The 26,289-nt window shown below is 41.7% G+C and overlaps 2 protein-coding genes across 10 annotated transcripts in view; one reads left to right on the top strand and one right to left on the bottom strand.

Moving 5' to 3' along the window:
• The window catches only part of MYO7B (myosin VIIB), a 44,296-nt gene extending 40,185 nt beyond the window's left edge, over nt 1–4,111 (bottom strand). For both annotated transcript variants that reach the window (XM_088170681.1, XM_088170680.1), the window contains exons 1-4: nt 4,094–4,111; nt 2,693–2,806; nt 1,993–2,145; nt 611–795 (exon numbers count right to left, since the gene is read on the bottom strand). In XM_088170681.1, coding sequence (XP_088026807.1) covers nt 611–795; nt 1,993–2,145; nt 2,693–2,806; nt 4,094–4,111 — 470 coding nt within the window. The remainder of the gene's footprint in view (nt 1–610; nt 796–1,992; nt 2,146–2,692; nt 2,807–4,093) is intronic.
• IWS1 (interacts with SUPT6H, CTD assembly factor 1) overlaps nt 1–26,272 on the top strand; it is a 49,593-nt gene extending 23,321 nt beyond the window's left edge. Inside the window, exons 4-18 of one of the 8 annotated variants that reach the window (XM_088170692.1) lie at nt 6,518–6,576; nt 11,542–11,657; nt 13,677–13,731; nt 17,398–18,109; nt 18,637–18,832; nt 19,052–19,109; nt 19,411–19,511; nt 19,787–19,937; nt 20,840–20,922; nt 21,201–21,330; nt 22,016–22,133; nt 22,838–22,949; nt 23,138–23,194; nt 23,404–23,515; nt 24,075–26,272. In XM_088170692.1, the coding sequence (XP_088026818.1) occupies nt 17,446–18,109; nt 18,637–18,832; nt 19,052–19,109; nt 19,411–19,511; nt 19,787–19,937; nt 20,840–20,922; nt 21,201–21,330; nt 22,016–22,133; nt 22,838–22,949; nt 23,138–23,194; nt 23,404–23,515; nt 24,075–24,203 (1,911 nt within the window). In that variant the 5' untranslated portion in view covers nt 6,518–6,576; nt 11,542–11,657; nt 13,677–13,731; nt 17,398–17,445 and the 3' untranslated portion in view covers nt 24,204–26,272. Of the gene's footprint in view, nt 1–6,517; nt 6,577–11,054; nt 11,236–11,541; nt 11,658–13,541; nt 13,589–13,676; nt 13,732–17,397; nt 18,110–18,636; nt 18,833–19,051; nt 19,110–19,410; nt 19,512–19,786; nt 19,938–20,839; nt 20,923–21,200; nt 21,331–22,015; nt 22,134–22,837; nt 22,950–23,137; nt 23,195–23,403; nt 23,516–24,074 lie in introns of those variants that run through there. The other 7 variants (XM_088170690.1, XM_088170691.1, XM_088170693.1 and 4 more) reach the window with 7 other exon arrangements.
• Nucleotides 26,273–26,289: the final 17 nt, after the last annotated feature.

Genomic DNA, 26,289 nt, shown 5'->3' with positions numbered 1-26,289 from the left:
ATTAAAAACAAGCAAATCCATGGAAGATATTCTGTACCTGTGCAGATTAAATGACCACTTCCTTTTCTTCTTTATAGCATTACCAGATTGCTAATGCTAGTGCTAGCACAACAACCGAGTTGACTCAGCTATAATCAGCTACTATTGCAATGTCACTATCTGATTCTTCACACTGATGACAAACAGAAAATGGATTCTTCCTAGGACGAAGAAAGCTTCCATCCATCTTTGAGTTAGCAGAGGTTATTTCTCTAGAGGAAATGTCTAGCCTCAGAAACTACATGTAATATAAATATCCTGTCTCCAAGGTAAAGATAGCCCTATATCACACATGCTCAGGTGTTATGTTTCTGTATGTAGTGACCACGTGCAGAACATACAACCACATCCAAAGATTCTGGGGGAAAACAACAGACTTCAGAAATCCTTTGCTTATGTTTTACCTTTTGCAGCCCTAACTGAAAATAAAGGAGCAGGGAAAAAATATTTCCTTCCTGTTGTCTCTAGTTTTATCTGTGCCCTTCCATTTGGAAGGTCTCTTGTGTCCACAAGGTGCCCCAAACCATGCCAGATTTGGTTTCTGCTCTTTGTCCTCTCTGAGTCCATTCACCTGATCACACAGCACTGGTCTCTCTTATTCCTCTTCATATTGAAGTAACAGTTGTCTGCAATGGCAAAGACATGAGGTGGAAGCTCTCCAATCCTCTTGTTACAGTACAGTCTGATCTGATCCACTGTGTAGAGAGGCAGCAGCTGGTATGGATTCACTGCTACAAGGATTGATCCTGTGTAAGTCTGGAAAACAGTTGTGAGTATTATGGCTACAGCATACCTGCAAACAAGAATACAACCAAAGCCACTTGCAAGATAAATATAAACACAGGAAGGAGGGAAGCCTGGGAGATCATAACAGCACTTGGGTGAGGCTGAAAGCCCAGTTCTTCACTATCAGTTGCTGTTAAACATCCCAGGATAAGGAGGGTTTTGCCCAAGGAAGAATGCTGGTGTAATCTCTTTGCCAAATGACATCTCAGTTCTCTGTCTCAGGATGAAGTACATGGGGAGTGCAATTTGACTTGGCACTTTGATGTTATCATAAAGTGTTTTGCAGTGTTTTGTTAAGCCACTTCTGTGTTCTAGTGCAGATGTAGCTGAACTTTGTTAATGGACCAAGTTATGGTTGTGCTATTCATATAGTGATTTAGAAACATTTGTATATACCACCACCAGTGAAATGAAGGAGGCTGTTGAAGGCTGTGGAGATGCAAGGCAATAATATTATTCAAAAACTACATGAAACAACTGCAGGCTGCTAGAGTTTAATATAACAGGTCTATACACACACCTCTGAAGTTATAACTGTAGGATTTATAAAATCAGTCCTTTTTTTTTACACTAAATATCATCATACCTATGTTGTAAGAGGCAGCTTCTCTCCAGTACTGTATATAATATGGGAGGCAAAGCATGGAAAAACCTGAATATGAATTATAATATTACAAATTGGAAACTAAGGAAAAAATAAAATAAGAATGTCAAATTTCCCAGTTACAGATAAAACCTGTAATGGACAAAATATCCAAATTTATTCATTAGCCATCCTATTACATCAAAATCAAGTAAATGTTGGCTTGGACTGTGGGACAATTGAAATGTCACTACATACTAGTTAGGCTGATCTTCAGGTAAAACCAGCACTAAGCTGTAACACGGGCTGGATTTAGTTCACTGTCAGTGGCTGGTGGCAGTGATTGCTCTGGAAGAAAGTAAGTGGAGTCACTACCTGTACCAGCACTGTGACTGAGGGGTTGCTGGTAGCTGTCTTCTTCACAGCCAAAGTACTCGAGTGAAAGAAGAGAAAAACTCTGTCATGTCTCCTCGCACCCTCAGTCATTAAAGAAGTCAGAGGGCCCCATGTGTGAAAGGCTCACAGGATGCAGAAATCACTTGCTAAATGTAGAGGCTGTTCCTGGCAGCGACTGCAGCACTCACATAGATTTTGTGCTCCTGGTGTCGGATGAGGAGGTTGTGCACCATGCCAGCTTCATGGAGATCCCCGAGGCGGATCATGTCCTCTACCCCCTGGACAGAGGACGGGTGCATCAGGCTCACCATGTGCATGTTCCGAGCCGTGATCCAGTGCTCCTGACAAAGGAAAGGCATGGACTTTAATGTGTGATGCTGTGGCTCAGAGGCAGACAAAGGAGAGCTGGGTTAGACTAGAGTGAGCTTCAGCATAATACATGCTCAAGCAAGCATGTGCTAACACACAAGTGACTGGCCTACAGGAATTAACTGGTTTGCTGCTCCCCAGGATGAGATGATTTAAAACACTGAATGAAGCCATTCTGGTGGGTTCTGAACAACACCAATTTTAACACTGTTCAGAGTGCAACTCTCTCATCACAGGCAGAACATTGTATGAGGTAGAGATGAACTGATTTCAGTGGGATGATGTTTCCACCTGAAACTTCACCAGATTTAGGGACTGGAGCCCATCCATTTCCTTTTCATAACCATGTAGATATAACCTCTATCTTACGAAGCTCTCAATCTTCCTAGTGCTTGGAGCTGGAGATGCTGGATGACCATCTTATACTTGCCTTATTTCTATAGTCTTTCTTTCAGTATATCCTTTTGTACTTTGCATTTTTACATTTTATCTTTTACAGAAGGTTATAGCACAGCCCACCTTGCCTTCATCATCCTCCAGCAAGATCCGTCCTGAGTCAGATTCCTTTACAACTGCTCCAATAGGGACATTAAATTCACTGTTTGGTTGAGTGTCCAGCCACACATGATCACCCTGGGGAGAAAAAAGCTCCTGTCAAGTACACTGTGATACTTGATGCCATGTAGCTCACAGGCAAACACCCCTTGGTCTTGCTTTTTAAGTTATTTGATTTCTTTAGCAGTGTTTAACTGGGTAAGTTCTTACTGCTTGCAGGAAGTACATTTACAGACCTCTGAATTCTACTCCCAACTCCACAGCTGATCTGGAACATGACTTTGGACAAGTCATCAAACCCAACTGTCTCATAAGAGGAAATAAGGCAACACTTTTCCCAAGGACAGCAATAATGTAGCTCTACTACCTCTCAGAGGCTGGCTGGGGGCACAGTGAATGCTGGGGAACTGGCTTGGCAGCCTCATATGAGCTATAATATTCTCTCAGAAGAGATTCTTGAGAACATAGACTTTATCAGGAAAGAGAAAACCAAACAAACAGATGTATATACTGGATGCCTGGAAATGTAGAGGCGTCTGTTGTGAGAAATTTTAGATATTAATTTTTCCTGCTATAGCTGAAATGTGAGTGCATCCAAGATCTCTCTTAGGAGAAAAAAACCCACCAACATTCTTTATCCAGTTCTTCTCTTCACATATGTAGAGGCTTGTCAACATCTGGTACCTCTGCAGAGCAAGCAAGAACCTGCTCTGCTGTCCCTGGAGGAAGGGGTAAGCCACAGCTGCCCTTTCCTAGAAATGAGCAATATCTTGGTGTTGCCTGTACCAATGTCCTGGTTATATTTCCCTACTCCAGGCCCTCGGGAACACCTTCTCTTGCTCCAGCCTCTAATGCAGATTCAAACAGAAAGACAGAATAAAAACTGAAGAGAGTTGTAGATCAGTAGACTTTCTAGCTGTGTCTTGTCATATAAAACTTTTGTTACACACCACAGCATTGATTGTCATAGTTTCAATGTTTTTACTGAAAAAAAATTTCTTTTTCTTATCAAAACACTTTGTGGCTTACATTTAAAACCAAACAATCAATGTAAAGCATCCATAAACATTGTACAAGATTATGAAGAATGTTATAGACTAACAGCTCTCATTTGTGTTGAATAAAACTCCAAAGGTAACTTGTGTAGTTTCAGTGCCACACCTTATGACAGAGGTCACCTGTTCAACAAGAGCATAGCCTGATGAGGCAGGACACCTGCTTCCCTAGTCTAAGCTGAAATTATTTTATACCTTTTTGATACTGGGTTATTGCTACTTTATTTTGATTGAACCATGGTGGTAAGGTAATTTTCTTCTATTTGGGCCTCAGGCTAACCACTCAATCAGAGCAAAGAATAGAACTTACCTTTCTGAAAACCACCATTATGCTTCAGATCACTGTATGCAACCTGCATGCCAAGAACATAATGTTAGGTCAGAAAAGGGCTTTGATGAGAACAGACAGCTGGATTTCCTTGCAAAAAAAAATAACAGTAAAATGTCTTAAAATAATTTTGTTAAAGCAGAAGAGATCAGAGTAAGACACATCCAGAGTAGAAACAATGACCATCTACACAAAGCAAATAACCTGCAGCACTGGGGTGGTGCTCCGAGCTCTACAACATAACCCTGGAGATGCTCTCAGCCCTAAAGATTTCACTGTACATTTTCATACCAAATAGTTCTCTCTGTCAAGTGCTAGGCACAATTATTGTCTGAACTTCAAGGTTGGCTCACTGATAAAATGACTCCACGGTGCATTGTGATTTGATGCACAATAGAGTTACCTTGAGCTGGTCCACTGACCCAGCAGTTCAGTGGCTATGCCAGTGACACAAGTTTAATTCATACTTTCTCAGCTAAGTTCCCTCAGACCTCCAGCTTGAACCCACCACCAAACAGTAATGGAGGCCTAGAATTCACCTTCCTTGGCTGGAATGGGAAGGATTGCAATCAAGGCATGAACAGCAAAACAAGGGACTGGAGGAAACCACAAGAAAATTAGGGACTCACTATCAAGAAGATAACAGACAAAATATCAGTGGCCAAAAATCTACAGCAGTGCTTTAATTAAGGGATGATGCAGTTTAGGCTGTCCTAACCAAGAAACTAAAGTTTTCAAAGAAACTTTCTGTCCCACAGAGCTGGATTTTGGGAGTGATTCCATGACTAGGATGATTTGCCAGCTGGTCTTTCATATTCTGTTATTCTTATGGCAAAGTCCTCATGTTCTTATTCAGGACTCAGAGGCAGGACCTACGTATCAACTTCAGCACTGAGATGGCCTGTTGCTGTGAGTGGTGCAGGGTGGCACAGAAGCACAGTCCTTGGCAAACAGGCTAAAGATGGGCCACAGTCAGTGATTCAAACTGACAAGCACGTTTTCACCTGCACCAGAAACCAGAATGTGGCAAAAGAGCAGAACTGTTGACCCCGAACAAGGAGGCAGTGGCAGATGCAAGCACAGAGACAGCCATACAGTGTCACATCTAAGGGACAGCTGGCCCCAGATCCGGTCTGACTGCAGCCAAGAGCGGCCGTGTAGGGAGGAGATACCCTAGAATCCCAGGATATCAGGGATATCAGTTCCAACATTTAAAATTCTTCTTCCCAGAGAAGCTGTAAGTGGCCACCCCCTGCACCTGGTTGCATGGCGACTTCCTGGCCAAGCCAGGCTCTCTCTGCTGCTCCTCTCGACAAAGTCATGCTGCACCATAAATCAAATCGCACCCCACAGGATGGGAATTTACCTCTCCAGAAGAAATCTTCACTGTGTGGCTTTTGCAGCTCAGGTCCCTCTTTTTCATAAGCATAGGAGTAAGAAGGGAAAAGAAGATGAAACTGGCCCTGGTGCCATTAAGTGCCAGTTCTTCACTGCACAAAGGAGGAAATGACTGAGGCACGGTTATTTATTACAGGACTTTGCTCTCAGTTCAGTGTATATGTCATTTCCAGGTCAGGTGTTCCAGTGAGCTCGAAGGCTAATTCTTGCCTGAGTGAACCTTAAACTTCAGTCTCTCCACTGGGCCTGTATCCTTTCAGATTCCCTTTAGCATCTGGTCTTATCCTGCTCCAACAGGACTGACTTCCCTAGGACTGTCGCTCACCCTGTTATGTATTAAGAAAATCAGACCCTCATCTCTTCATCAAAACCTCCCCTTGGTTTTCTATAGCTCTTTTCTGCAAGAAAATATCCATCAGTCTGTGTCCTGTCTGGTCTGTTTTACAGTACCTAGAGCTCAGACCAAGATTAACTCATCACATTTAACTGAAATTCATACACACACCCATATAATGGGACAAAATGTCCTGGTTTCACTACCATTAATTTATCTCTCAACAAACACTCTGTCCCTGTGTTCCAGAATTTAGGTGCATGTTAACTTCCTATTTGTACATTTCTCTCTTCCCAAAATAGGACAGGATGGCCAAGAGCTTTCCTCTTTCTGTTGGCTCCCTATGTACTCCCTGTGTCTTTGCAAATCTGTTTAAATTCCAGTATGGGAAAGAAACAGAAGTGTAGTACATCTGTAGAGAGGCAGATACAAGGTTTCTCCAGCCAAATCAAGAACTCAGGAGTCAAGCACATTGCAAACCTTATGATGAGCCCAAACAGTGAAGATGAGATTTTTTTCCATGTACCTTAACCCAGCCGTGTCACCTTTCTCCAGGGCTCTGTGTGCAACACTGTGCACTAGTCTGTGTACCCACTATTAAACAGGCAAATTTAAATGTGCAATAATTGGGAGTATGTACCTGATACCCTAATTCTTATTTTCTTGTTTCCTAGGTTCAGTGTGGCTGCACTGTATAATGGGACCCTGCTGAAGCTCCATGTCCAAATCAGAGGTAAGTATTCAAGCCTGGCAATAAATAGTTGGGAGTAGCATGTGTTTATCAACATCACATATTTGTGTTTTAATGTCAGTCTCCTTACCTGCGTTTTTAAGTCTTACAGCAGCAGATAGAGGTAGAGAAATAAAATGTAGGCCCTTCAGGGCTCAGAGATTTTTGGAGAGAACAAGAAAGCCACAGAAAGCTTTCTTCAAGTTTCTAACTCTGGCAAATCATTCCTACTCAAAGATTTTTCCCCAAAGTAGTTCTTCAGCAGACTTACTTTTGATACAGTTTTTAGACATCTATATGCTCTATGTGATTAACAAAATTCCAAGTACTGATTTTATTAGGTAAAGGTCAAATAGTGGCAAAGAAATCAAAGTACATACCTTTATACTACCAAGGAAGATATCTAAACCCAAAGCTTCTTGTATAATTGGACAAAAAAAATGCCATGCATATTCCTTCAGCAGACAAAACATACCTGCTGAAATTCCAAATGGAGCCTATTTGGGGACAGAGAATCTCATTCTAAAATTAACTACGTTGTTAACAGTTGTGCCCAAGACACAGTGCCTGTGCTACTTCAGAGAGAAGTACAGGATTTATGTTCTATAGACACTGTACTAGATGGAATCATAGGGAAATCGAAGTAATTTGAAAGAAAAGTACAACTTATTGTACAATTGAAATATGTAGTAGAAGGGAGATTGATTTCCACAGCTGACATACTCAAGAGGTAGAAAATAAAAGCTGAGGGAGCAGGGACTTGATATACCAAGGGGAAGCACTCAAGATGCTCTGTGCAGCACATGCAGCTAATGAGAGATGAGCAGGCTAAAGGTGCCTACAGAGAAGGGCCTGTGAGTGCACAGGGGCAGCTCAGGTTTGGGCAGGCACTAAGCTGTGCAGACAGGGAAGGACAGGAGAGGAACTTGCCAGAAATGAACAACACGATGTACTACTGAACACAGAGTTTGGTGAGGGACTGTGCAGGGCACAGGAACATTTGTAGTGGTAATTAGGGGTAATCTGTAGCATGGTCTATGCTGATGAATTGTTGTGACCTTTCCTTTAAGCAAATTGCTGATGCTGAAGACTGTGATGTCACATCTTAAGTAATAAAGCTCAAAAAATTATTTAGTATGTAGCAAGACAGTGGTACAGGCTGCCCAGAGAAGCTGTGGCTGCCCCATCCCTGGAAGTGTCCAAGGCTAGGTTGGACAGGCCTTGGAGCAACCTGGGATAGTGGAAGGCACCCCTGCTATGGTGGAACTGGATGAGCTTTAAGGTCCCTTCCAATCCAAACCATTCTGTGATTCACACCAAGAAAAGCAACAAAATAAAATTGGATGAACCTTGGTGAATTTAATCCTGCTGTTGTTCAAAGCAATAGGTCTGTCCAGATAGACATGTGTTAACAAAACTGCCTCTTCCTGACACTTTCCTAATTAAGAGATTGATGTCAGGATCAAAGGGTTTAATTTGCACATGGCACTACCTTTCGTATTTTATCTCCAGCTAAATCAAAGTGGCCTTGTCATTTCTGCATCACCAAGTCCTGGATACCAAACATCATTTTATGTTAATCTAGTTATTTCTCTGAGGTTTCTGAAGCTAAGTGGATCGAGTGTAACAGTTTGCAATTTGAACTGTTCACTCAGCAGTCCTCTTGCCTACACTAACCTCCTTCCCGTCCTCTAAGCAGATTTGTAGCTCTAAGTCACTGATGTCTGTTAACTCTGAAAGGGCCAGTGCAGGGAACAAAGTGAACTAAATAAGAAGTACATACCATTAAAGGATTTCCAAGTGCATCGCATGATTTTCTTGATCATTCTGTTCCTCAGGGAAAGGGTTATTTCATTCCAGCCTGTTCATGGAGTTGCACAGTGAGGCAGACTGGCAGGGCTCTGGGATCTGTGTCATTACACACCTTCACACATGCCAAGTGGGCGCTGCTTACGCTGCTTGGTAGAAGACAGGTCACTCTCCCCCACTGTGCAATCTCATTATGGTCTGACTGTCACTCCATCCTTCCTTTTGGGAAGCAGCCAGGATGGTATTACAAGAGTATATTACAGACTGCTATCTGCCAGGCTCTGGCTCATGAGGAACAAAGGCATGTGCACGTTAGTGTGCACACACACGTTACCTGCAGAACGAGGGCTGGAATGGATGCCCAGTTATTCAGCATTGATGGGGTGAGCTTGGTTCAGACACAGTTCTCTCTCCCCTGTGTGATGCACATGGCATGTCACAAGTAGGTTAGGAGGTTTCATTTCAGAAAGAAGGGAATTCATAACGATTAGGTAGAAACCACTGTGCCTCCTTCCACTCTCAGTAAATGCACAAAATCTCTATTTTTTCATCAGTGCTGCCTCAGTGTATCTGGAATTTGGGACAGTGGTTCACCATCACTGATACATATCTATAAAGGATTAATTTCCAAGGCAGACTATCATCGTACTCTGATCCTCTTGGAACTTCAGTATGGAATAGATTTCTGTGTTTTCTAGACACCTTGGTACAATTTCCAGGTACCTTGGTAAACATTATTCAACAGGGATTTTGGGGTTTTTTTTTTTGGCTGTTTCTATTTATGTTTTCCCTCGACCATTATTTTCTGTTACACTACTACCAAGTTATTTCCTTATTCCTTTATTTGTTGTGTTGTAAAGTTGTAATCTTGTCTTCTATTTAGTCAGTTGTGTAAAGTCTTTCCATTTTTTTATGGACATCAGAGAAGTGCAATGACATGAGCCTCCCATCACATATTGCCACATGTGCCTGCTCCTTCCAATGAAGATGTCAGTGAAACCACACAGTGCAAAGACCTAAAAGAAGTAAAAATCATATAGGAGCAGGAAAAAAGGACATGATACCATTAAGAGTGTGGTCCTAAGACTCACTTAAGGATCTTTGTGGCTATCTGGAAAAGACCAGTAGAGCTATAAACAACCAGACATTATCTGTGTTCTATGGAAGCTGCTTTCAGGGGGAAAAAAGGTTTTCTGATTTTTGCTAAGAATTTAGGATTATATCCAACTAACATCTGACTCCACTGCCAGTTTCTCCTAAGTGTTTCACTGTAAAACATGTTGAGTAATGACTCAGTTCTGAGAGTTCAGCTGTGTTTAGCCTGGTACACTGAACTCCCTGCATGAAACTGCTTGCTACTGGATGGGAAGTGTTGGTTAATAGTGGCTTAATCTCTCTGCCATCCACTCCAAGGTGCCTCTAGCACAGAAGAAATAGACTCATTTTGCCCTGACTACTCAACTTACTAGATTTTGATGACTCTGAACAAGGGTGGAGCATGCAGAATTGTAAGTCACTGTTGTTCAGAAATATACCAAATGACATGTGTGGCAGTTTTCTATCTGTCTCATACTGACCTGTATTTCTCTAGAAAACGAAGGTGTTGTTATGACAGACTGAGGGGCAGGACACCAGCACCATATGGATTTATTAGAGCCATCATTTTGAAATGCTGCATGAATGACAGCAGCCATCCCTAATAATCCTGAAGTAGCATATCATGGGCATATCAAATACTTGGGTAATGCTATTACTCAGAGGATAGGGGCTATTGAAACAGAACACAACAACCCCTAAAATATACGAGCATTGTTTTGTCTTGCCCACGTTTACTCCGGAAGTCACCGTCCCCCAGCAGCTCAGGGTGAACTTTCAGTCAATCCTGAAAGGCTAAATCTGGAGGAGCCACCCACACATGAACTAGATTGAACTGGAGCTTCAGCCAGGACAGTCAGGCCTGAATTTGCTGAGAGAACCTGTCCCTCCTTTCCATGGCCACGGTGGGTCCCCTTCCAGCCAGCTGCAGACACGAACATTGCCAATTCCCTTGCAGCATCAGAGCCCACTTGTGTGCGTGTGCCTGAGCTCTGGCTCTGCTTTGCCACCTTCTTGTGGAGATGCACGTTAATCTTGCTGACCTGGCTTGTAAAGAGCAGAAAAATTTACTTATTTAAATAGCACAATCTTGTCTGCTCTAGATCACACTCCCCATCTCCCACCCTTAAGTAATCACTGTGGGAAGCATCGCACCAGGTGCCCTTCGGTCTGGCAGAAGGGAGATGTTGGCAACTCTCTCGTCGCTCAGGGCTGTGGTTCCGAGCAGCCATTAACAGTGTCAGGGCTTGGTGTGAACTCATGGAAATCCTCGCAGGGCTCAGACAAGGCAACACCTTTGCCAGGATCACAGCTACGTCACCGTGCAGCTGAGCACAGCCGTGGTCACCTAGGGGCTACAAACAGCCTTTTATGCTCCAAGGCTCCTTCAGTTTCCCCAGCACTTCAGCTGTGAAGCTGAAATGAAGCGATATTTTGAGGGTGTTGTGGCGGGGTGCCAGGGAAGCACAAAAGAGACGCAAAACCTTCGGCCTTTGCTGTGCTTGACCACCAGCCCTCGGGGCGGGGCCGGCTGCCGCCGTGCAACGCCCCCTGGCGGCCGCTGTCCCGGCAGTCTCGCGAGATCCGGCGCGCCGTGCGCGCGGGGCGGGGGCGCTGCTGGGCGGGGAGGCGCCATCTTGTTCCTGTGCGAGGCGGCGGAGCCGGGCCGGGCCCGCGCTGAGGGAGCGCTCGGGGTAGCGCCCGCCGCCACTGCGGGGCGCGGCATGGACACCCACTATTACGGCGGGGAGCAGTCAGGTAGACGCACGGGGCGCAGGACCCGCAGGGGAGGGTGTCGGGCACCGCAGGGCCCGCGGATTCGGGGGGACAGCGGCGGGGCTTTGGCCTGAGGGCAGCCCGGCCTTAATTGCTTCAATAGTCCGGTGTCGGGCAGTCCGTCAGTGGCTGCCCGCCTGGTATGGGAGGTTTTGTGCTGTCCCGGAGGTGGTGGTGGTTTGTTCGGACAGCCCCGTTTCCCTGCCCCGTTAGAGCGGGAGCCCGCCCGTCTCCTGTGCGGTTCCTTTAAACACTGAGTCTTACTTTCTTTTTTTAATTTCGGAATAGATGATGGAGGAGCTACTCCAGTGCAAGACGAGCGAGACTCAGGATCTGATGTGGAAGATGAAGGAAATGAACAACATTCTGGCTCGGAGAATGGAAGTGTAGGGCACCATTCAGAGGTACTAAGGGAGCTTTATCTACATAAAGGTTATTCTTCTCTGAGTGTTGTTGTTTAAAGTGACATTCTCTCTTAACCGAGACGTACGTGTTTATTCAGTTCCTCTTAAGGGTTCCATCGGGCAGAACTTTATTTCCATTAAAAAAGCATTGGATAGTCTCTTGACAAGTATATTGGCTAGGTTTTGGGGCCTTTTTCTTAAGCGTTATGATAGCACACAGTGTTCTGAACTCGAAGAAGTTGTGCTAGATTAGCCTCGTTTTCACATAAAATTTTGGGGTTTGAAAATCTAAGAGATTGGTTATGAGGAATTTGAAGTTGTACCTGAAATTCTGCACAGTGACACAAACTCGCATGCTTTGGAGGTGCAGATTTCCTTGACAGAATAAATGCTTTCCCAGCTTCCATATCAGATGGGGGCACTGACTCTTGCATCTGCTTTGTGCTGGTTTTCACCTTGTCACTCACAGAGGAGCACGTGTGCAAGTGAGCAGGTTAAGGTTCCCAAATGGGACCTGTTTTTCCTCTGAAGTGGTTCCCACTTGGAGAAGCATTCAGCATGGAAAGGCTTTGGTTCAGGATTGTTTCTGGGGCAGAGTCACTTCATTTGTGGATTGACTGGGTTGAGAAGAGATTCTGGTAAAAGAGAAGGCTCTCTTTAGATTAGGACGGTTTGGGAGCTAAGATGTAATTTTCAAGAATTGTTTGACTCACAATAGAGCTACATGAGATCTCGGTGGGATGGAATGATTTTGGCCTGTGAACTCGGTTCTTCTGCCAGCAGAGTTACAGAGAACTTTCTGATACTTATACAAATTGCAATCAAAGCCATTTCATAGTGTTCTGTGTATTCTACTGTATTTTATGTAAAGATCAGGATTTACTCTGAGTTTTCAGTGTTACACATTTTAGAAATTGCTTAAAATGAGACAAAGGTTGATGTGAGAGAAGGCTTGACTCTACTGTGCCATAACTTGCAATCCTTTTTTTTTTTTTTCCTTTTTTTCCTCTGCCTTTATTGAATTCATATTTCCCTCAGAGTTAGAAAGTGGATGAAGGTTTTGTATTTTTATAAAATGAAAGTTCTTCCCATGAATTTGAACTTAATTGTAAAATTCACATAGGGAATTTTCTTTTTTTTTGGAAAGGTGTTGATATTTCCAAGGCAAGAAATAGATTTAGTGTGAGGCTGCATCTCCCATTGTGATAATTACAATTTCAGTGTGGCAGGAAACACATTTCTCAGGCTGGGAAGAATAGCGATCTGTCCAGAGGGATTTAGTACTTTTGTTTTAATGAAAGAAAAGTGTGATGAGTGTATGAGGAGACATGATGCTGCTATAATAATATTAAACTTTTTTTGCTATGTCATTGGTTTATGCTTGATCATTGGTTCTTATTTTTCTGTACTTCTCTGAGGTTTTAATTTTACTTACTGTGGCAAGGAAGTTGACTGTTGCTTGCATCTGCAGCATGTCTTCTTCAGATATAGGTGTGCAGAAAGTACCAGTTATCTGGTTATAGTTCTCTTCAAGTGCTGCATTATTTTATAGACTTTGTTCTGTGATGGCAAATATTCCTCTGTAGATAAAATACTTCAGAAAGTCAATTTTTAAAAAAGAGCCAAGCCATCTTTCTGACCAATGCTAAATGTGAACTGTCAAGCCTTAATGCTTTATTTGATTCAGCTCAAACCAAAATTTGAATATTTTGTTTTGCTATGAAGTCTTAATTTTTCTTTCCCTCCATTGAGTTCACTTTGCACTCAAAAGGCAGTAATGTGGAGAAATCATCTCTGAAAGGAGTAGCTTTCAGACATTTGTCGTATTATTTACTCTCAATATTCTCTCATCCTCTTATTTTCTTCATCTTTAGGAGTATGTGGGAGAAATGACACTCAAAGGTAATAAAACCTTTGAGACAGCCTAATCAGTTAAGTGTATTTAATTACTATTTTGTCTCTAATTTATAATTCAGATATAAAGAACTGAAGTTTTAAAATTTCAAACTTTTCTTTCAGGTTCTTAACTTTAAAGAAAAGGGGAATCCTGAGGAATTACTTATGTAGGTCTCAGGTATGTGGGTTTTTCTTTTCCACAATTCTTTTCTGGCTTTCCTTCCCCCAGTCCCACTTTATCTATAAATGTTCTCCTTGATGTCCTTACTGATTCTGCTTTAGACAATTAGAATTAGTTTTAGTACAGTAATGAATCTGAAATCATGTTTACAGTGTTTGTCCAAGTCAGGCTCATACAGAAATCTGTAATAACTTAGTTCTTACACTTCCACCAAGTTGCTGCTGTTTCACGAATTAAGTTGTGGTTAGACTGTGACTTTTAACAAACACAAATATGTGACACTTCTGAAAAAAAGGAAGAACTTGCTGATCTGCCCATGATGGTTGTGTAGGTCTTAGTTTAACACTCATCTTTCGTGAGATTGTAGTGAGTGGGTTCAATTTTGTTGAAGTTACTAAATTATCAAAGAAGTAGCTCTTAAAAGTGGCTGCATGTTGATCCAATAAACAGCTTGGTAGCTGTGATTTTTATGTAGAAGTGTAACACTGTAAATTTGATTTTGATATATTCCTTATTTTATACTGTACTAAAGCCTCATGTTATAGAACTCTTTTATTAAAAAAAAAATAAGGACATCTCAAAATGTTTATAGATAAAGAGGAGGAAGAAAAGAAAGCAAAGGAATTAGAGAAAAATGCAGTAGCAATTACCTGAGACCTACTCAGTTTTGAGGATATCTGATCTTTCAGTCAAGCATTCGGAAAAGGAAAGCTAGAAAACTCAAAAATTACACACTTCATTCCTTTGAAAACAATTTTTTAGAGATTAATTAATAAAGAGGGAATGTGAAGACTATCAGACATATCCAGCAGCATTTCATCATTTTACTGGGAAGTTGGTCACTTTTTGTATCAGTTATATTCCGAACCACGCAGATTCAATAATTGTGTGCAGAAGCCTCTTGTGCTGGGGGCTGTGGGCAGGTCCTGCCCTGTGCAGCGTCTCAGCTCTGCTGCAGGAGGAGTTTCCTGGTGCTGAGTGGGACTCTGGGGCAGTGCTGCACTCCCTGGCACGGTGCTGCTGCCTGGCTCAGCTTCCCACAGCAGGCTAGAGGAGGTGGTGCCTGTGTGCCCAGGGTGTGCAGGGACACCTGTGTTACCTCGGGTGCTGCTTCTCCAGGTGGGCACTGGGTGAGTCTGCCAGTTGTGAGTCTGCTCTCCCTCGCCAAACATCTTCATTCTCAGCAGTGATTGTCAGTTTGCAGTAACAGATTAAACGTTTGGGATCTTGTCATAATCTTCAGTAATAATGCTTTACGATTATAGTGTCTTCTCACCGGGCTTTTGAATAAGAAGTTCTTTGTAATTTAGTGATTAATTCTGAACAGCTGCATATATAACCTGCAGCCACACTTCTGACCTTAGAAATATTAAGAATCATTACTGATTCTTGTTGGTTCTTAATTTTGTTTATTTGTTCACCAAAGAAATTCTGAACTGGAAGCTGGAAATATGAAGGTCCTAGTATCTTAAAGAGGAGTGGTTTTGTTAATTTCCTTGTGTTTGTTTAGCAAAATCCTTTATTACTGCTAACATAATTATCAGTACTATTCAGCATTCACCATCTGACATTGAGAGAAGACAGAAAAACCCACAAAAATAAAATGGTAGAAAACAAGGATTAAATCATTTTTGTTACTGTAGATACCAGTTTGATTTCAGTGTTTCTCAATGACCTTATCTGTAACTGCTGTGAATCTGCTTTCTGTTCTGTTTTCTTTAGACTAAAGTAATACAGTCAGGGATGATCTGTCACATACACGTGTGGTTGGTTTATGTGGGACATACTAGGTAGGAGAAGGGCAATCAAAGTGATTTTTTGGTAAGGAAAAAAGTAATAACACACCGAGAGCAGTTGAGTGTACATCGTCAATTCTGTCACTTCCTAATAGAAATACTTAATTCTTTAAAATTGCAGATTCAGGTTTTAACAGAACCATGTTTCCTTTCTGTGAGGAGAGATAAGAATTACTGGATGGGAAAGATTCAAAAGACGCATCACTGTAGAGACAGGAGCAATCACCAGAGAGAAAACAACTAAGATTGTCACGGCAGCTGTTTGTACTTAGCATTAAGTAACATAGAAATAGTGAAGTAGTATTTGAAGTGCCTGTTTTAAAATTGCATGGTATGGTCCTGGGGTTTTTTTCATTGTTCAGTAACTTTGTTAGTCATTCTGCAGTAATTTAGAAGATCTTTATCAAGTGCTAGCCAAAGGAATAAGTGTATAAAGTCCAAAGTCTTAAAAAGCAATGCTCTTTGCCACTTAGAATAATTATGGAGGAGGTAGTTCCTATAAGCAATTGAACTTAACTTTTTTAAAAATTCTTCCTTCATCATACATTTTAAAGATGTATCGTATTCTTTGTTGTAGGTGTAAGATAGCTACACCTACATTTTTCTTATGGCTCTGAATGAGGGAGTAGAATGACTACAGAAGATAAAATTAGATAGAAAGTCTGTTTCCAAGAAAACTAAATTGCTGAAAAAAAGAGATTTGGAAACTTCAGGATATACAGGTCTTAAAAGCATCTCCTAGGACAATAAATACTCAGTTTGCAAGTAGAAAAACTTTATAGCTGAGACAAAATGACTGAGGTAAGCCTGACTGAGGCTTTGAGTTAAGTATGCAGAAGAGAAGTTCCTTGTACTATGTTGTTGTTTTCAGCTGAAAACAGGATTATGGTGGTAGCTGTGAGAGCTGAATTAATGGAGTGAGTGTTCAAGAATCTAATTTTATATTCTCAGGTTGAGATTGAGATTTATATTCTCAATTGAGATTTTTTTTTTTCCCAAGTAGGAATTAGATGTTGGAAAGATAAAAGATGATGCTGTAAGTAATTATACTTAGCAAGGTGGCTTGTGAGAGGTTTTCTTAAAAATGGAGCATGTGGGTCAGTATTTTTTGCTATGTAGAAGATTCAAAGGATTGTTTCAGTTCTAAAGTTGTTGGATGTGTTTGTGTATGGGTTGTCTTGAGTGTGTGGATAAGCATGGGAGCTGTCAGCATAGGGAAGAGAATTGTTGAATCTGTTCTTGCACATAGAAACACAAAACTGGTTAACAATAATGCTCTGAAAGGTCTGACTAAAACTTTATTCTTGTTTTTTGCTAGACTTTTGGTCTTGAGTTATTCTTAAATAGGTTTCCTGGACAAAGAAGGAGCAGGTGCTAGCTTCATTTGGAGCATAATGCATGTGCTGTTTCAGTAAGATGTATTTCACACAGAACACATCTATTTGAGATCTTCAGGAAAATAAAATGACAAATGCAGGATACTCTTTCTTGCTTTGTTACTGGGAATTTCAACTAAACCACTTTGAAGGCCTGACCCATTAAAACAAAAGTACTAAGCCTTTACCCTTCACCAACTGGACCTTTCTTAAACATGCTTGTTTAAGCATTCTATGAATTCTGTTACTGTTTTCAAAATACCATGGAGCTATAGGATGAACATACTTCCATTGATCTCTTAATACTTTTCTTGATGTAAAGTATTTGATAGTCTTTTGATGCAAATTGTCTAATTATTTCTACATGGATGTTATTTCAGTTTGCAGCACCTTGGGTAATCAAATTGGAGGAAGGACAAAACTCAGAACTTTTTATCTTTACTTTTTAAGGTGTTTTTGCTTAGTTGCCTGAGATTATTTTTCTGTTTCAGAATGAACACAGTGATGGAGAAGATGAAGGGCAAGTGGGAGAGCCTCATATGACAGACTCTGAAAATGAAGATATCCCAAGGCAAAAAGAAAGTGACTCAGATAATGAGGAGCCCCCAAATCACAATGTAAGTGATTCAGAAAATGAAGCAACTCATGGAGGGAAAGACAGTGATTCTGATACTGAGGACCGTCCAAACCGGCATTTAAGTGACTCTGAAAATGAAGATTCCTTAAATCATCGAGCGAGTGACTCTGAAAATGGAGAACCTCCAAGGGATCACAGCAGTGATTTTGAAAATGAGGAATCACACAAGCAGCCAGCCAGCGACTCAGAGAGCGAGGAGCTCCAGAAGCCTCCAGCCAGTGACTCTGAAAGTGAAGAGCTCCAGAAGCCTCCAGCCAGCGACTCCGAGAGCGAGGAGCTCCAGAAGCAGCCAGCCAGCGAGTCGGAGAGTGAGGATGTGTCCAGACACAAGCAGATAGAGTCTGAAGATAGCGATGGGGAGGACAGGAAGGAAAAGGTGCAGAATGACTCCCATCATTCAGATAATGAACATGTAAGGAAAGAATTTCAGGGCTCTGACAGTGAAGACGAAGCTCCTAAGAGACGTAAAATATCAGACAGTGATGAAGATGAGAAAGAGGAAGAAAAGACGGTGAAGAGGAAAACAGCCATCCTTTCTGATAGTGAGGATGACAATGAGAAAACACGTAAGAAACTATACTGTGAAAACGTGCTGTGACAGGCAGTGGTGTGAAAGTTAAATCATTGCTTTTATGTGAATAAAACATCTAAATGAGAAACCATAAATCACATTTGGTTTTGGAACAGAACTGCATCCGTAGAGGCCATTGCTCTGACTGCTTTGCTGTGTGAATGTGTATTTAATACTTCTGAGTAGTAAGTAGGTCTAACAGAAGACTGTAGGGATCTAACTGGCGTCTGTTGACATGGTAGTTTGTTATTTATGTACTTTGTTGCTGTTTCTCTAGTAATTTTTTCCTGTGCATTTTTTTCATATACTGAGGGGGAGAGATTTGAAATTAAATTTTTTTTTAATGGACAGATATGGTGTATGGAAGCTCTAGTTGCTGATTTAATAAAACACTTCAGAATGGATATGCTTTTTAAGAAATAGCAATGGTCTGGTGTAGGCAGACTAGTCAGAGAATAATCTGAGAGTAACAGTTGTCCCTTTGTTACTGGGACATGTAGTAATGCTCCTTTCTGCTGGCAGCTACAAAAAAGGTACGGATCCTTTCTGATGCTGAAGAATCAGATAGTGATGCTGCTTCAGAGAAATCTGACAAAAGGAAGAAAAATGCTGTATCTGATAGTGAAGAGGAGGAAGAAGAAGAAGGAAAAGAGAATGCTGAGAAGAAAAAAGGGAAAGATCTGTTTGGCAGTGACAGTGAATCTGGAAATGAACAAGAGTAAGTGCAAAAGAATATGAATTCTTTAGGGGTTGCAGACAGTGGGAGTGGTGGTGAATGGAAAACCGATAAATCCCAACCAGAGAATGACTGTTCACCTTCATTGGTGGCATGAAGAGAAAGGTCAGTAGAAGGAGACACAACAGTCATTAGAGATTTTGCAGAAAAGGCACATCTCATTGTAGTCCAAATAGATAAATGTTGCTGTTTCCTTCACAGGAACCTGATTGCAGATATATTTGGAGAATCTGGTGATGAGGAAGAGGAGGAATTTACAGTAAGTGTCACTGTGGATGTCTCCTGTTGACTTGATAGGTCTGAAGGGAATGTATGTGCTGCATCAGGTCAGTTTTGTATCTGCCAGACTCACTTGGGTAGTCTTTGGGTTAAATGACACAGCTCATCTTTTGGGAGAGTTGTTGGTGTGGCAGTAGTCACAGGTGGAATTAAAAAGACTCTGTTGATCTTTCTAGATCCTTTGGAGACATACCTGATGCTTTTTTAGTGTCAGTGTCAGGTACCTGAGTAGATGCTCAGTCCTGATCCATACACTGATATGCACTATCTGTACTTATCAGGGTTTTAACCAGGAGGATTTGGAGGAAGAGAAAGGTGATGTAGACATGAAGGAGACAGCAGATGAATCAGACTCTGATGATAACATCAAAAGAGGGAAGCAGTAAGTCACTGTGTTACACATTCATTTCTTAATGCCAGGTTTTGGTGAAAGGGCATTATGGACCTTGGGTATTGCAGATGTGCAAATGTTGGGTATTAACAGCAAGGTCTGAGGGTGTCTGGGAGCCATTGGAGCTGTTTACGAGTTCTGTGTTTTGCATACTGAGGATAATCAGTTATCTCGCAGGGACCTTGAGATACAGTGTTTGTACACTACAGAAACACAAAATGATTTCCTGCCAAGGACCATCAGTTAACACTGTGGTTGTGTTTCAGCATGGACTTCATGTCAGATTTTGACATGATGCTGCAGCGGAAGAAGAGCATGAGCGGCAAGCGCAGGCGGAACCGTGATGGGGGAACTTTCATCAGTGATGCAGATGATGTGGTCAGTGCCATGATTGTGAAGATGAATGAAGCTGCTGAGGTGAGTTTTCCAGGCTTCAAAAATACCTTAAAATTCAGTTCCTTTCTATAGGAAAATCGTGTGATTAATAAGATACAAAACTCTGGCTTGTATTCAGCAGGAGTAATCTCTACACTGTGGAAAGCTTCTAATGTCTATGTAACCCTTTAAATGTTATTTGCTGTTCTAAATAAAAACATTTATTCTGCGAAATTTTGATAAAATACTAATTTTAAAAATAAAAATTAGTTAAATTGCAAAACTTTGATGAGCCGAGGTCAACTTTTATTAAAAGTTCTTCTGTATATAGGTGCTCTATAAACTACCTAGAAGTATGTTAAATACTGAGAAAGGGACTATGCTTTAATTTCATTATAGTGTTATGGCATGTGTTATACTTTGATATTTGTTCCTGAGAAGAGCCCTTTTCCAAACTGTTTGAATGACAGTGCTGTGGTAATGATATCAGAGTAACAGATTCATGGGACTTTCTGTCATGGCAGCCTGCCTTTTCCTAGGAGAAATGTTTAATATGTTACTGTGGAAGGTGTTTTTGGGTCTTGCATTTTGTCAGATGTTTTCTGTTTTGTTGGAGTAGCAATGAAATTAATAAAGAGCACAATAAAACACATTAAAACCAATTGAAGGATATATAAGACTTCAGAAAGAGGAGCTTTGCAAGTAGCAACGACAAAAAAATCTTCCTGAGAACAAGATCAGAAGGATAATGAGTTCAGAAAGATGGGGACAGTGAGAAAGCAAGTGAAACTTCTTGCACTTGACAAGAAAGCCTTTCTCAGACAAGATGACAGCCAGATGTTTTGATTGAGGTGGCAAAGTTTGAAATAAAGGTGCAGGAAGAAAATGGGGGTTGCTGATTTCTTTCTTTGATTAACTTGGGCTGCTTTTTCAACTCTCCACAGGAGGATCGTCAGCTGAATACACAAAAGAAACCCGCACTAAAGAAATTAACTTTGCTTCCAACTGTAGTTATGCATCTTAAAAAGTGAGTTGTCATTCTTTCAGTAAACTGTGACCTTGGGCAATAGTCAGAATTTGTAAGATTTCGTGGAGTTACGCTACAGCTGTACTGAATATGCAGTAAAACTTTTTATTTCAAGTAAATGCTGAAGTTAGGTGACATCAAAAATCGAAAATTATACATCATTTTCCCTCTTAATTTAACATTAAACAAACTCAAATGTGCTATTTTCCTGAAGGAACATCACATCTTAAGATTTTGCTATATTACATGACTTTTGGGCTTCTCTTTAAACCTTTTAGGCAGGATCTCAAAGAAACTTTCATCGATAGTGGTGTTATGTCTGCCATCAAAGAGTGGCTTTCTCCTCTTCCAGACCGAAGTCTGCCAGCACTGAAGATAAGAGAGGAGCTTCTGAAGATCCTGCAAGAGGTTTGGAACTGACTTTTAACCACATTTGATTTGAGGCTTCTCCACAGTTTTACTTTCCCAAGGTCATATGCCTTAGGGAAGTGTGAGGTAATAAATGAGCTGCATCTGGGCTGTGCAGTAAAACACACAAGGAAGCGACCTGCACAACAGATGTGCTTATGTAAAAGAATTTAGATGATTTGGCCCTGCCTGCCTGTTTCAGGTTTATATCCAAATTTAAGTGAAGAGTTGTTGCTGTGCATCCCTGAATTTTCTTCCCTTGTGGTCCCTTCTCTTTTCTGTTCTTTTAAAATATGTAGTGCATGGGAAGGCCTCTGATACTCAGTGTAGGCTTTCAGTGTCTGTGGCTAAGCTGATTGTTTGAGTATCTTTGCCACCTAAGTTTTTATCTTTACAGAATGAATGATTTGAAGGCAGTAGCACAGTTTTGGAGTAATATAAGCTAAAGAGCACTTGTAGCAAAAAGTTATAGAAAGCTACCTAATTTTGTATATAAACCCAAGAATGTTAGGGCAAATTTCTAGATTTTGGTGTTTGATACTTTTAACAATTCCTAGTGGGACAATGAAAACATTAATTTTTCCAAGCTGATTTAAGTGAAAGATGAGTTTTGTAAAGTTAAGTGACACCATTAATGTTCAGACATAATTTATTGCTGTTTTCAGACTTCTCCTTTTCTCTGCAGCTGCCCAGTGTAAGCCAAGAGACACTGAAGCACAGCGGCATCGGACGGGCTGTGATGTACCTGTACAAACACCCCAAGGAGTCGAGGCCGAACAAGGACATGGCTGGGAAGCTGATCAGTACGTAAACCTGCCTGTGCCTGGCCTGACATTGCACTGGTGCTGATTGGAACTTCTGCGTCAGCTTCTGACGCACTGCTGTAGTCGTAGAATAGATTCTGCAATGTAGGAACCTCACTGATCTGTTTCCTAACTTTGCAGAGCTTTTAACAAACACTGTTACTGCATGCACCTGTTTCATTGTCTTAAACCAGAGGATGGCATTTGTTTTGCCCCAATTCTGTCTTGGCTCATTGTCCAGATCTTGTGTATATATGCTGCAAAGGAAGGAAGGTGCTGCCAGAGGACTGCTTATTCCTTGGACTTCAGAGAGAACTTGGCTGACTGAATGTTTACTATTCAACCAGCTGTACTCCATGTGGAGTGCATTCCATCCAGAGTGGCTGCAGATTGATGATAAACTTACGTTCTTTCGAAACTTTTCTGCATATTTCTAAAATAACCTTCCTGGGTTGTGCAGGAGCTCCTGACACTGAGTGCTCAGAGCTTGGAGGTGTTCTAAAAGAGCAGGCAACAAAGAGACTTGGGGGATGAAAGCTCTTGCTTTCTGTTTTGGTTTTCTATTAAATACTGAGAACTCAAAAAGTGATTGGTTGGAAGAAAGCATAAATACTTGCCATAAACTTTCAAAGCTGTACTTGATCACCAGAGTAGTTTGAGAAAAACAAAGGTCTAGTCTTTGTTAACTGATTATTTTTTAATAGATGAATGGTCTCGACCCATCTTCGGCCTTACCTCAAACTACAAAGGTATGACCAGAGAAGAGAGGGAACAGAGAGATTTGGAACAGATGCCTCATCGAAGGAAGATGAGCAGGTAAGAGTAGCAGGCAGAAATATGAAATTCTTCTATGACTCCATCAAGGGAAACCAAGTAGTGTGTAAATACTAAAGGGAATAAAGGGTAATAAGTTATGGTCTTTCCTTTCTTTTAACATACTTGATTGTCTTTTAAAATTTCTCTCCCTGTGTATAGATGCCTATAAATATTTCTTCTTCTTGCAGCTCTGGTGGTCAGACTCCCCGTAGGGACCTGGAGAAAGTGTTAACAGGAGAAGAAAAGTAGGTTGGATTGATTTTTTGGTGGTTTTTTTTGTTTGTTTTTTTCTTTTTTCTTAATTGAGTGAAGAGTTTTGGTGGCACTACCACTGTGGAACTTGTATAGAGGTTTTGGAGGCAGTGGTATGCAGTGTGTTTCAGAGGAGAGCACATTGGCTGGCTTCTTTCTGGGTAAGATTTGTCCATAACAGTCACATCCTTTTCTTCCACAGGGCTCTCAGGCCCGGGGACCCTGGGTTCTGTGCCCGTGCCAGGGTGCCAATGCCCTCCAACAAAGACTATGTCGTCAGGCCCAAGTGGAATGTGGAGATGGAGTCCTCCAGGGTAAGCACTGGCAGTGTCCTGGTGACTGTTCCTAAGCCTGGGATTCTGTCACCGTATCACTGTGGTTCCTGTACAGGAGGGTAGTTCTTTTAAGGGCCTCTTGTAGTGAGTGTGGACAGTAAATTCTCTGATAAGTAGGCTGCTCAAATCTCATCACATGTTTTCACAGGAAAACATCTCTGACCAAAAAGAGATTTTTGAGTTAACTTTTCTAGAATTTCTCTCTTAGGTAAGAATCTGATTACAGGCCTCTTGCTTTAAAGCATTTTGAGCTAAGGCTGCAGTTCAGGCCCTGTGTCACTGCACTGATGTTTTTATACCTCTCCCAGCTTTTGTATCATGGTCTGATAATATTCCAGTTTGGGAAACCTTTGAGGTTTTGGTAAGCATGAACATCTTCAATGGAGGCCTTTGTGTTGCTCTGTCTTCATCCATCTACTCATGGTTTCATTTAAAAGGGGTGTATGTGGTAGAATATGTGTAAGTGGAAGAAGTAACAATTGCTGTGCTGTCTGCTGTTCTTTCTCCTTCTGTCCATTAATTGAGATGTTGTTTCTAGCCCGGGACTATTAAGAGAGGTATTAGTCGCTTGGAAAAGCACAAGAGACGGTTTGCTGAACAGAAACGACTCAGCAAAGTGCATCGGGCCATCAAGTTCAGCATTGAAGGCAACAGGATGCCCCTGTAGCCATACCACTGCCTTCCCAAGTTGGAGAGGTATCCCTCGAGGGAGGTGTGAACAGTGCATGTGCTCCAGCTGTTGGCAGTTTGCACATGCAGGACAGGAGTGTGTACACCCTAACTTAAACCTGGAAAACTCTCCTTGAATTCTCTCGTGTCTGTACTGTGACCTACAAGGGAACTTGTACAGGAGAAAAACAAGCTCTAGCACATAACATCTGCCATGGCTCCTGCCTGCACAGCTTCAGGGTACCTGAATGACAGGAGTTCAGTGAAAATACCAGCTTTGTGCTCAAAACCAGCTTTGCACCACCTGTGGTTTTGAATGCTGTTCTGACACAATTAGGTTTTCCAGATTCACCTGAAGCGACACATGGGAATTCTTAGCCCTTGGTACAGGATCTCGTGTCACTGCACGCCGGCGTCTGTGGCTGACTCTGACTGGGGCACAGTGAGGTGTTTTTCACACCTGCTCCTTCAAGGAACTAGAATGATGTGAGACAGTAGGGATGGTTGATGGGAGCTACAGAATGAGACTAGGGGGAGAAGAATCCTCTGCTGAGTATGGGTTGGGAGAACATGCATGAGTAGGAATTGTTTTGACGATTCCTGGTCTGCATTTCAGTGCTGTGAAGCAGGGCTGCCACTAGCTAACAGTGACAGGAAGAGGTGAGCACAAGTCTTAGATAAAACTGTTGAGTTCATATTAAGCTTCATATTTATTTGTTTTTAAAAAGATATTTTCTTAAACATCACTGTGAAATTTTAGCTATCATTTCAATGAATAGTGAACAGATTTATGAATAAAGCTTATTTAAAATCAGCATGTCAGGAGCACCTTTCTTAGCCATGGGAACAAGTTTCTAATGGATGTGTTTTTTAGTTACTAAGTAGCATGTTTTGGATATCACTGTTTCTCCCAAACTTAAAGGTGTCATGTTTCCATCACTTAATGTTTCTGTTGTCTAGTTCAGGAAAATAGCCGTCTAGGAAGCACTGGCTGTGGCTTGGAAGGTCCTTGCTGTTCGTCTTCAGTGGTGTTTCAGCACACCATCTCTGTATTAATCTGTGTGGAATAATTGTTGCACCACCTGGTTTTCATTTGCAGTTCAAATACAGAGATGAAATGCAATAACTTATAGTAGCTTGTATGGGCAGCTTAGGCATTTCTTTTTGCTACCCCCTACACTGCCTTTGTTCAGTAATCCCTTGCTTTCTAAATACTAATCCGTGACCTTTAAAATAAATGGCACTGAAATTGGCCATTGAATTGGCCAGTTCCAGCGTGGAATTGATGTGTCAGCCTTAGTCACAGTGTAACTGTGTCTAACTGCTGCAGGAAGTCCACAGTGGTGACACTGGTGCCCTGTGGTTCTGCCATAGCTCCAGCCAATAGATACTAAACTTCCAAATGGTATCTAGCTGCACAGTATTGACCCTGCACTGTGGTGGCTGAGTGCCACTGCCTCCACCTGGGCCTTGCAGGGACTGGGGGAAGCTTTCCCTTTCTGGAAGAGAACAGACAGACCAGCTGGGCCCAGTGGCTCCCCCAGCTCCTTGCCCAGGTGCAACCTCGCATGTGCCGCTTGCCTTGGACTTCTGGGGCGTCTGCTTTTTTTCAGTGGTAATTATTAGTTTTATTTTTTAAGTTCCAGGGGACCTCTAAGAAAGGGGTGAGTCGACTGGACAAACAGATGCGGAAATTCACAGATATCAGGAAAAAAAGCAGATCGGCCCATGCAGTGAAAATCAGCATTGAGGGCAATAAGATGCCATTGTGACCCTTCACAGAATGCCCCATGAGCTCTGCTGTAAGACAATACACCCACAGACTCTTTGGAGACCTTTAAATTTTTTAACTTGTTTGGGGTGGGTTTGGTTTTTTAGTTTGTTTTTTAAGTGAATCCTTAAATTGTTGGTTCAGGTTCTGGTAGAAGATGTTGTCTGAGGACTGTGAATATGGGGACTCCTTTCTCCTGATTGTATTTAAACTGGCCCTAATGTGTCCTTTGTACAGATCATGTATTTGTTGTATTGCAACACTTTAAAAATAAAACATCTAGGTTTTTTTTGGGAGGGGACTGCCTGTTCAT

Source organism: Sturnus vulgaris, chromosome 10, assembly GCF_052056855.1.
Source record: "Sturnus vulgaris isolate bStuVul1 chromosome 10, bStuVul1.hap1, whole genome shotgun sequence".
In the NCBI taxonomy this organism is placed as follows: Eukaryota; Metazoa; Chordata; class Aves; order Passeriformes; family Sturnidae; genus Sturnus; species Sturnus vulgaris.
This window is presented reverse-complemented; position numbering and strand designations above follow the sequence as displayed.